The following is a 12,039-nucleotide window of genomic DNA, read 5'->3' on the forward strand; positions in this document are numbered from 1 at the left end:
TACATTCAATATTTATTCATATGTATCATTTTTGTCAAAGACAAACAGTTCAAAAGACATATCCATCAAAGTTTGCATACATACATTTTAATTAAAATATTGACAATTAAATAGAACAACCAAATAAAAAGACCTAATGAAAGACCACAATTAGAAGAGTTGAGATAAAATAAAAAGGGACAAATATATATATTTTAAACTGGACAATTCTGTTATCAATCATTAATATAATTTCATCACACCATAACGAAACCATTACATCAGAGCGCTGAATGTGTTTTGCATCACAATGAAAACAGTGCTGACTGTGAAGAATCCTATGAAGCTCCTTCAAGATGAGAAGAAGCTTGCATAGTATGATAATCTGGACGCTGATACTCCTGCTCGTCTTCAATAATGTGCTGAATTTAATCACAGATATAGATATCATCATTTTATAAATCACCAAATCAACCTGATTAAACATGTTAGTAAAATGTAACAGTTGGATTCATTAAGTTAAAACTGGAATTCAAACCAAATATTAGTGACATTACCAATTACGTTATTGCCATTTCGTCACATATAGAGTACACAGATTTGACACAGTTTGTTAAAAATGGTTTGAAAATGAAAAATGAAGAGAAAACATCACTTGGGATGAGTTTCCAGGCTTCATACAGTTTAGCCAGCCTGGTCAGTGCTTGATCTATTAGTTTTGCAGTGCCAAATCTTTACAAAAAGTATCTATAACCCTTTGTAGAAATTTTGGTCCAGAGACCGTGGCAAGCTCTGTGATTTAACGTGTTCTTGGCGAATAAAGAGGCACAATCACACCCACACATACAGTTAACACTCTTAAACACATATTATACAGTATATCATATCAATATAACTTCAATATAGGCTTGTTGGGCCCTTAAAAAGGGATTTTATCTGTCTGAAAACAGCACCATCAGAAAAGGCACATTCCACTACCTCATCTGCCGAAAGGATGAATCTTCACCTCAACAAAGTCAGGAAAATAAAGTCAAGCAGCAAATACTCTAGGCTTGAAGAAAACAGTTGATCACTCATCTATTCAGACACGAGTTCAAGAGGACTAGTAAACTTACAGCCATTAATGTGCTTGTGTGTCAATTGCGCTGTTTTTAATCAACTAAACTGAAATATTTGAGGCGGTACCTTCATGTTTAAGTCAATAAAAGCGTTAGAATTAAAAAGAGGACTGAAGGTTCATCCCTTTGTGAACAACATCATTTCTGTCATAAATACCATAGGACGATGAAGAGACACTCACAAAGGACTTTCGAAAAACAATACAAGAAGAAACTACTAGTCTATTGCATATTAGCCCAATTTATATTAGTCACTATCATGATTAACATCACTATTATCATCTTTTGCTTAATCTTTCATAGACTTTGTTAGCAAAAATAATTGATGTGCATTATGCAGTTCCGTTATTTAAAAATATACAAATACACTTCTCTGAATTAAAAATGCTTTAAGGTATCCGCAGTCCAGCTTTAAGCCAAGGGGTGGAGAGTGTCGTGTCACAGTTGTAGTGGGAGGTGTCAGTTAAGCCACACCCACTAACTAGAATAGCACCACCCCTATGCAATGCCCCAACTACTTTTTTTTTTTTTTTTAAACAATTTATTCCGTGGCAATTTCAGAAGGCTGTATAAGCTGCCACCTAAAGCCATGCATATGGGTGAAGGTTCTACTGATCACTCCCCTTTATTCAAGTAAGTTCAAATGCTGGTAGCGGCAGAGAAGTAACAGTTCTCAGCACATTGAAACAAAAGAAAAAGAGCACCGAAGCTATTTGACATTAGCGCGTTTTTTTGTTTTGTTTTTTTTAACAACTAAATTCCAGTTAACTCGCTAAAACAGACATTTTATTTAAATATAAGAACAAGTACGTGGGTCTGGTAATTTGCCAAAATGGAGTATTTTTGTAAAAAAAAAAAAAAAAAAATTATTAGCGAGCTAACCGAACATCATCGCACTCTGAAAAAACCCAAACAAGGCTGTAAAGTTCAACATTTTTTTCATCTGGTGAAACACTCCATGACAAGTATTCATAGGAAATGTGGAGCAGATAGAAATTAGCATGGTTAACATCCCCCGAATTACAGCACCACACCTCTTAGCACCTCGGGCGTTTCGCCAAATCTGAGACTGTACAGCATTTTAAGTGCAGCAATATATTTGTCAGTCATTTCTCTCTTGCTCTCTTTCTACATATAAAAGCAGATGTAGTTTGTTATGTAAATTAGCAGCTACACTGGTCGACATGTATTGGTGGCTATAGGGCAAAAAGACCACAGTGCCATTCACATTAAGGGTGATGTGAAAGTGTGCCAGAGGCCACAGAGTAACAAATATAACCCTTCACCTACCCCACTACAATCCAAATGCCTTTACTCAATACTCCCTACCACCCCTGTTTTCAGAGGCACATTGGTTTGGTCTGTGTGGAATGCAAGTTGAATACACAAGGGCAATGAAAAAGCAGGGGTTTGAAGAAAGGAGTAAAGTTTAAACAAATGTTTGAAAATTCAAAACAAACATTTGAAAAGAAAGTTTTTAAGTTCAAACAAAAACGTCAAACGAAAACGTCTAAAAGTTTGTAAGAGTGAAAAAGAAAGTTCAAAGAGCTTTTGAAAGTTCAAAAGAATGTTTGAAAATTCAACAAGAGCTTTTGAAAGTTTAAACATTCAAAAGAATGTCTGAAAGTCCAAAAGGCAATTCGAAATTTCAAAAGACATTTTGAAAGAAAGTTCAAAAGAAAATGATCCAGGACTTTTAGTCAGTTCTACATTAGCTCAACTATTCAAATTGCCCTTAACAAAATGACCTTAATAACAACAGCTTCAATAGCTAAATATCTGTCCAACCATATGTACATGCCATTTATTTCAAATATATATTTATTTAAAATGTATCCCAATAGAATTGCATTTTAGGGATATTTCCTATAAAACAGGCACTTTATCTCATTTGACTTTTTACATCAAAGCTTCATCCAGGATCATAATAGCAAACTGAGCCTTTTCCATACAACGTATCCATAAGAGTTATCCATCTCCTCTGTAAACTCAACCCAGCATTCCAGCCATAAAATGACAATTCAATAAAACCCGCCGTATCCATGGCGTTCAAGTTCTCTTACACAATGCCACATACAGCAAAACATTTTTAAAACGAAAGCATTCACTCCTAAGGTACTGCTTGCATTGTATAATGAAAGTCTACGACAGCCGTCAATAATTGGCTTATTGCACTAAAAGGCTTATGGGACAGTTTGTGTCATAGTTCACAGGGCTAAAATGTGAAATTAAGGAACTGATAAGTTAAATAGATAATTTACAGATGCACTATTGACAATGCAAGTTAAAAGCAACATTATAAATAAGCTCAAAGAACATAAATGAGAATGAAATGTCTACCAGCTGTAAAGTCAATATTAATGGATAACAGGCCTCTGTGTTGCCTTGGGTGGAATTATATGTGCACACACATCCAATGAGCGTGTTACGGTCACGCTCTGACTGATTCGAACACTTGCGTTGCAAGCGCACAAACCGAACGAGGCACAAAGCATTCAACGCACATACATAAACATATGGTTGACTACGTGGAAACTTTTTTACCAACCCTCGAGTTTCAAAGTTCAAAGTTCCTCTTTTGGTGATTCTGCAGCCTTTAGCTAATCTGTCACCTCTGCTTAATGAGCGAGTCGCGAAGAAAGCCGTCAGGAACCGCAAGGAACCAATAGTTCAATGGTAGGCGCAAAGTTTTCCAGGGAGTGCATGGACCAGAAAGTTAATGTATCACAGAGGTAAAAAGAATCATTTGAAAGACCGTGGAATTGGAAGAAAAGTGGTGCCTCCAATGTTCAAAAAGCAGAATAAGACATGGACAGGTAGTAAATGAGATGTAAAGGGACAAATATGGATCTCCGGCCGGTTGGAACAAAATGGAATGACATTTCAGTTGTCTTTTTTGCAGATGCTAGATTAGATTTTTTTTGGGAAAAACATGATTTACTAGTAACAGTTAATCATAAAATATCTGGTCACAGATTAGCGCAACAAATGTACAGAGGAACAGTGGAGGACTTAAAGCAAGATGTCCTGGTAAACTATTAGCAAAAACTTGCACTGCCCTCTAGTGGCATTCCTCCAAAATCTGACTTCTTCAAACCTAATAGAATACTAACCCTAAACCAAAGGTGTTCCAAAGATTAGTTTCAACACTGTTCGAACACGCCTTCCTGTCATTTTCAGCTGGACCTGAAGACACTGATGTCCAGCTATGTGTGTTTGATTAGTTGTGAAACTAAACTCTGAAGGAGAAGAAATCGGCATGAGCAGGGCTAATCACTCCTGTCCTAAACAAATAACACTGCCTCATTCGCTGATCTAGCAAACCTTTAAGCTTTGTTTTGTGACCTAAGCAGGCAAAATTAATAGATAAACAGATCTACAAATCTAATAAATAATGGTATAGCTGCAATCTACATATTAAAAACAATCAGTAAGCAAAGAAGATTGGAAAGATTGGCTGTTTTTCTATTGCATAACAGTGCTAGTTCCTCCTGTAAGTTCTGTTACATTTGGTTCTCTTTAGCAGCCTGTGATTGGGAGAAGCCATCCTCCGCTAAGTGCATGATGACCGGCGATTGATGGGTCTGTGGAGGCGGGGCTAGGCAAAGTACATGGTCCTCAGAGTGTCGTGATGGATCTGCACAGCTTTGGCCAGGGCCTGAGGATCTCGGCCATTACTTTGGCCCGACACATGGCTGCCTTCAGCGCTGTGAAAGAGAAAGCAATGAGCATTTATGCTATGAAATCTTACATAAAAAGATTTATACAGTATGTATGTACGCTACCATTCCAAAGTTTGATTTTTTTGTTTCTAAAAAAATTAATACTTTAATTCATCAAAGATTAATTAAATTGATCAACAGTAAGACATTTATAATGATTTCTATTTCAAACAAAAAAGACTTTTATATGGTATTGCAACACAAAAAACTTGTGAATGTATAAACTTTACAAGTTAGCTTGAATAATTCAACTTCCTGAATTCAAACCATCACTTTGAATCATTGAAATGATGGTTATTTTGGCTCACCTTTAACAAAGGAGCACCTATGGCAACCAAGAATATGCAAAGCCTATTCAAATCAAAGTGAGTGACATCTAAAAGCCTTTCATTTAAATCAGACAGAATTTCTGCTATGTACCTAGACATAATCTACCAGGCCAGTAAATCCCTCACCTGTCATGCTCTTTATCCACTAAATGGTAGCGGGCTCTGAAGGCCACCAGGTGGGCATAGTAGGCTGGCGCAGGGATGGACACAGAGCGGGTACAGCGCACGTATGTGTGGCACAGCTGGTAGGTCAAAAGCTGGAACTCATCGGCTGTAAAGCAGTTGTCGTCCCATAGCACGTGGTAGTGTGAAGGTCGGCTTGTACCCTGAGTAAATGGAGTTAAATAATCATTTTGATGAGATGACTTGCAATTTATGTAATTGTGAATGCAATTAATCACTCAATCAATCAATATAACAGGCAATAATGCACTATTACAGTTGTGCTCATGGCTGTGTGTGTTCGTACCTGTATTCCAGCATGACTGCACAGATAAAAGTCAAACTCATAAGGATGGGTGATATCAGTGTCCACTGTGGTACCTGCTGGAATGTTACCACTGCGGCCCACCTTTATAAATAAATGAAAAGTGAGTGCATAAGTGACAAAAGTGAGAAAAAGTTACAATGTCTTCAAGCGAACTCTCTCATATTCACCCTCTCAGTGCGGTCAGCACAGAAGAGACGAGTGTGGTGACGTTTCTGTACGACGATGTAGGTGATTCCTGGTTGATATTCCTTCTCAAGGCTGATACAAGCTTCACGTATGGCCAGCAACTCATAGTAAAGAACCTAGAAGGAAAGGCATAAGATATAACATATTTAAAGATCAAATTTAAAACTTTTACAACCTTTTTAAGACCTGAAGAAATGAAAATGAATAACATACAAGCATAAAGAACAAACTTACCCATTCTCAAAATACATTGTATTATATGTAATATGTAAACAGTAGTCAACTCAGTACTCCATACTAACAATATAAAAATAGTGAACAAATGTAACATCTTAAAACATGTAACAGTGCTTAGTAAAAGTTCAAATCAAACAATACATAGCTGGATGTTATGTGACTAATCAAATCGAATGACTGAATGGCTGTTTGAAACATTTAAATAACCTACTAATTAAAAGTAGGCTATTTAAATGTATTCTTAAAAGTATTCTAAAAATGCATTCTAAAAATTTGGCTTTGTACCCATAGTACCTAATTTAAATGTCTAGGGGCATAAATGGCTTGACTTTATGGCTGTCGTTAGTTTTTGCCAACCATCTCCGAAACCAGTCATCATAAAGCTACTGAGAGTTAAATTTGCACTCGCATTTTGTTTGCTCGAATTTGCCCACTCTCTTCTCCCAAGGGACTCATCCTCCCCGACTCATCTCTGGTCAAGCGAGCACTGTGACGTACTACGTAAAAAAGATGTACATAACACAGTCAAGTTGCGAACTGGCTAGGCTACTACCAAAGACTTAGTGCTACACAGCCTAAAAGCATATATTTTCAAACAGATTCAAGACCATGTCTTAAAATATAATGTCTAGCAGAAAAAAGTCTTTAAGACTTTTTAATGGCATTAAATCAGGAGATTCAAATTTCAGAATTTTTTTAATGTGCACCCTGTGCAGTTCAAGAATACTACATGGTTTTTAGCACCATTAGAGCATTAGTGTAACATGCGATGCATGCTAAGGGAAGAGAGGGGGCGCTAGAGAGCCTCACCTGTCTGAACTGTCCCTCAGACACACCATCCCTGTAGAAGATGATTCTGGTGGGTTTGTAGTGGGTGGACTTGTAGAACTGGATGAGCAGCTCTCGCACCATGGACGCCAGGTCCTGAATCACTTCCTGTCTGGGCCTCTGGACACGGACTGTAGCACAGTATCTGCTGGGGTGAGCGTCCATGCTACCTACCACCTGTTCAGCAACAAATTCAAAGTGAGGAGAGAGAGAAAAACAGCAGCATTTCTTTAAAATCACCATGAAATCAAAAATTTTTTTGGAATGGAATATTGCAGCGATTATTATAAATAATTTATTTGTGCACATCATTATTTTTAATTTATGTGTATGCGTAATCTTTAATCAATATAGCTTCCTTCTCTTTTGCAATGACATCTCTTCTCTAATGTGTTTACTGGCGTGAGAGCGGGACAACCTGTCACTCTCATGGGATCACAACGATCCAATCAATTCCCAATGGACAAAATCAAGACCCATCCTACACAGAAGTGGTTTCTCTCAGATATATTTCACAATAGGGAAGAAAAGACTTACACTCTAAAAAACAATTGTAAATAAATTAAACAAATTTACACAATAAAATAAGTTTTCCATTGAAACAGTAATATACCATAAAAAATGCATTATTAATCGCTTGAGAATGAAAACTTTCTCGAAAACAACAAATATTACCAAGAATTCATTGTTTTTACAGTATATTACTTCTGTATATTACAATGCATTCTGCGTATTATGCCCTTTTTCTGAAAATGACAAATATTGCCCAGAATGCATTGTTTTTATGGTATATTGCTGTTTCAATGGAAAACGGTATTAAACTAATTTTTGTTTCATTTTTTTGTGTAATCACAACTTCCATTTCACGCCAACTTTAAAATATCCACATATGTTCAGGTCCCTTATTATTATTATACAATTTGAGATGTTGCAAATGAGTTTTTCCACATATGTGCGATATGATTAAATTGTAAAGTATCTGATATGAATGGTGTGTATATGAGGTCTGTCTTTCTCACAGCAGCAATGGAGGGTTTCTTGCCGTCTCCTGCGGGCGGGTGAGTGACATCAGCTCCCAGAAAAATGACGGGCTGCTGGAAAACAGATGGGCTAAAAAACAAACAATATAAATACACACAAACAAGGTGTTTAGTACATTAAGGGCACTGTGTCTTAACCAGGGAACCAAGTTTTCATTTACTTTCAATTTCTCTTACCGCTGATGGGGTACCAGTATGTTGTTGATGCCGCCCAGTTTGACGTTGATCTTCAGACACAGGTTGGAGAGGGTCTGAGGGGAGGTCTTCACCACATTCTTCACCTGAACACACTGAGTGGCCATTCCCAGAAGAGTATCTCCAACGCGTTTCACTTCCGCTGGAGAACGAGAACAGAGACTTCAGTGCAACTGCCAATAGCTCAAAGAATTTATCAAATTTAATTCATTTAGTTTGACAAAAACAAAACCCGAGGCTGTGAAGGACACCAAGACGGCACGGAGTATGACTGACGGGTTACAAGCTCCTACTCAGTTTGGTAGTTTTTGTTTGTTTTTATCTATAATTTTCATGTTTTTTTGTGTTGGAGATCACATTGTATATTGTTTACTACTTGTATATGAGGCTCTTAATATGTATATACTGTTTGTATTGTAATTCTGTATATTGTTAATGTGTCTATTGTGTATATATACCCTATACTTGTTATCCATACTGCCATGCTGTGGAGACTGCAGCAAAAAAATATGCTTGTGTAAGATGTTGTGCAAATAATTTGATTTGATCTGACACTGGTACAGACTGTACAATATGTTGAACTATTGCACACATCTGGGTGCCAGTTATACAAACAACCCATTTTATGTGCATTATCCTGTAGAATACTGAATCTATAATAATTTATTGCAATATATAACTACATATACATTACCATTCAAAAGTTTGAGGTCAGTACGATTTCTTTTTAAAGAAATCGATATGTTCATTCAGCAAAAATGCATTAAACTGATAAAAATTGTTATTAAAAAAACTTTTATAAATGTTAAATAAGATTTCCAATTAAAATAAATGCTGTTCTTTTGAACTTTTTATTCATAAAATAAGCCTAAAAAAATCTATTCATTAAATACAAGAGAAAAAAATCTCTCTATATTTTTTGTTTAATTAAAAAAATGTAACAATATTTCACAATATATAGTTTTTACTTTATTTTTGATCAAATAAATTAGCATGAGACCAAATGAGACCAAAACATAAAAAAAAAATCTTACCAACCACAAAATCTTCTTTTGTTGTAATCAGAAATATTAAACATTAGCTGTAAATATATTTTTTTTTTACTAGCACATGCATGAAAACAAATCCCTAAGTAATGATGCAAATGCACCGTTGAATCAGAGTTTTGATATAGATATTGATTCACAGTAAAAAGTACAAGTCATAATTCAAGGAAGATTCATGCCACTAATTTAACTTTAATCTACCGCTAATCACAAGGTTTCTAGGAAGTTGATGACCAAATAAAAAGCCTATTAAAACATGCTTGCATCTGTCCATATGTAGTTACCGTAGACAGGAGTTTTCCCGGGCAGTATGACGATGATGAGTTGTAGGCCAGCATAGGTGTTTTTCAGGTGACGGAACATGGGCTCCACATTATCTGCTCCCTGAGCGTATTTGCAGAAACATGGCTGGCCCTGTATGGGCATCCCAGCATCCTTAGAGATCTTCCGCAGCTGGTCTGTAAAGCCCCTGCAAAAAGACAAAGAGAGATTCTGTTTTAATTCCATTAATAAACAGTGCTTTGTTAATGACCGAAAGATGGAGAAAGCTTTACTTGAGAACTTCCTCTCTGCATTGTCTCTGAGTGGCAAAGCAAGCAATGGCCCACATCTTGATCTCCACGCCAGTATGAAACTGCTTGCCTCTCATGTCCCACACTCCATGGCTCGGGGTGGCTACTGTACGATTCTGTAACATGCATACAAAGGATGTTCTTAATTTACGGAGATCAAATAGTGTACCAACTCAGATGCTACAGGATGTTAATGTTTCGCCATACTTTAAAAAAAATTCTGTCATCATTTACTCACTCTCAAGTTGTTCCAAACCTGTGAGATTCTTTCTTCCGTTGAACTCAAAGATGATATTTAGAAGAATATGGAGAGCAAAGCCCCATTGATTTACTTTTAATTTCTTTCTTTTTTAATTTTGTATTATTTTTTCCCCTACTATGGAAGTCAATGGGGCACATCAACTGTTTAGCTTTCCATATTCTTCAAAATATCTTCTTTTGTGTTCAACAGAAGAAAGAAACTCATACAGGTTTGGAACAACTTAAGGGCGAGTAAATGATGCTAAGTTTCATTTTTGAGTGAACTATCCCTTTAAAGCAAATGCTAATTGTTGGTGTAGATTGAAAAATATTAAACATTTGAAAAATATCTTTTTAGTACCATACAAGTTAGATAGTTCAAGCTCAAAAATGTAATGATCATTTACTCAAACTCTTAATTTTCCAAACTCGTTTGAATTTCCTTCTGTGGAACATAAAGGACATTTTAAAAGGGCTATCAAGCTCAAAAAATGTTAAAATAACACCATAAAATGTCTATACAACTATATTCTAAGTCTTACTTGACAGCAAAAAAAATAAAAAATAAAAGTTGCAAAGAAATTCAACAGTTGTATTTAATCATACAAACATCATACAGCTCAAAAATGAAAATTCTGTCATTAATTACTCACCCTCATGTCCTCATGTTGTTCCACACCTGTAAGACCTTCGTTCATCTTTGGAACACAAATTAAGATATTTTTGATAAAATCCGATGGCTCAGTGAGGCCTCTATTGAAAGCTTAATTTAGACTTTCAAACACCCAGTTTGATACGCGCTTCGAATCACTGATTCAAAACAAAAGATTCATAAAGCTTTGAAGCTTCACGAAGCAGTGTTTTGAAATCGCCCATCACTAGATATTGCTGAATAAAGTCGTTATTTCGTTTTTTTTGGTGCACAGAAAATATTCTTGTCACTTCATAACATTAAGGTTGAACCACTGTAGTCACATGAACTGTTTTAAATATAACTTTAGTACCTTTCTGGGTGTCTGAAAGTGTAAATTAACTTGCTTTCAATGCTGGCCTCACTGAGCCATCGGATTTTATCAAAAAATATCTTAATTTGTGTTCCAAAGATGAACAAAGGTCTTACCGGTGTGGAACGACATGAGGGTGAGTAATTAATGACAATTTTCATTTTTGGGTGAACTAACCCTTTAAATGCTTTATTAATATTAAATGGCTACACATATTCACAATATCTACACTGAATCACATATAACACACAATAAAAACGAGAAAAGAAATTTTATTTTCCAAATGCAAAAGAAAATGATTTAAAAACAGAACAAGCAAGCAATTGAACATGAGCAACAATCCTCATTCCATTTAAAGCAACAGACACAGCAACTAAAGGCCCGTTCACACCAAGGACAATAACTATAAAGATATAGTTCTAAAAATCGTTCTAAATATACAATGATAATGACACAGAGAAACAATATAGTTGGAATCATTCTCAGAACAATTTTTCCAGCTGATGAACGATAAAAACATAAACAGCCAATCAGAATGTATCCAGCTTTAAAGAGCTTGAGCATTTAAAGCGGCAGACAATGTAACTGAAGTGCGCACTTAGAACGATATTGTCAGCTGGTGTGGATGCTAATATAGTTATCATTCTTGGTGTGTACGGGCATCAACTCTCCTTACAAATTAGCATACATACTAACTATAATATTAAATGTTAAATCTAGACACAAACCATGCCCAATTTCTAGCCTTCTACTCAAACACAAACAAACAAACAAACAAACGGCGCATGAGTGAAAGGGAACGGGTACCAGAAAGTGTTCAGAGCTCACCCTGCCGCCGTACTGCAGCATGGGGGCGGGCAGGACACGACCCGTCACCTCCGCCATCTCGTCCCGCACACGAAACTGGAACTCCTGCACGAAGGGGTCCGAGTTGTAGTTGGCACTGCGCACCTATGGTTTCAGCAAGAGATTTATACATGAGAGTTGGGACTTATGGAAAAGCATTGTGACAGTGTTGTTTTTTTCCGCCACTGAGGATCGTATTTCAAAGAC

The 12,039-nt window shown here is 36.3% G+C and overlaps 1 protein-coding gene across 3 annotated transcripts in view; it reads right to left on the reverse strand.

Moving 5' to 3' along the window:
- Positions 1–12,039, reverse strand: part of ago3b (argonaute RISC catalytic component 3b) — a 22,344-nt gene continuing 10,305 nt past the window's right edge. Inside the window, exons 10-19 of one of the 3 annotated variants that reach the window (XM_067361756.1) lie at positions 11,815–11,937; positions 9,725–9,858; positions 9,455–9,639; positions 8,107–8,266; positions 7,909–7,999; positions 6,872–7,066; positions 5,806–5,940; positions 5,618–5,719; positions 5,275–5,474; positions 1–4,804 (exon numbers count right to left, since the gene is read on the reverse strand). In XM_067361756.1, coding sequence (XP_067217857.1) covers positions 4,696–4,804; positions 5,275–5,474; positions 5,618–5,719; positions 5,806–5,940; positions 6,872–7,066; positions 7,909–7,999; positions 8,107–8,266; positions 9,455–9,639; positions 9,725–9,858; positions 11,815–11,937 — 1,434 coding nt within the window. In that variant the 3' untranslated portion in view covers positions 1–4,695. Of the gene's footprint in view, positions 4,805–5,274; positions 5,475–5,617; positions 5,720–5,805; positions 5,941–6,470; positions 6,559–6,871; positions 7,067–7,908; positions 8,000–8,106; positions 8,267–9,454; positions 9,640–9,724; positions 9,859–11,793; positions 11,938–12,039 lie in introns of those variants that run through there. The other 2 variants (XM_067361755.1, XR_010891795.1) reach the window with 2 other exon arrangements.

The sequence above is a fragment of the Chanodichthys erythropterus genome, chromosome 15, assembly GCF_024489055.1.
Source record: "Chanodichthys erythropterus isolate Z2021 chromosome 15, ASM2448905v1, whole genome shotgun sequence".
In the NCBI taxonomy this organism is placed as follows: Eukaryota; Metazoa; Chordata; class Actinopteri; order Cypriniformes; family Xenocyprididae; genus Chanodichthys; species Chanodichthys erythropterus.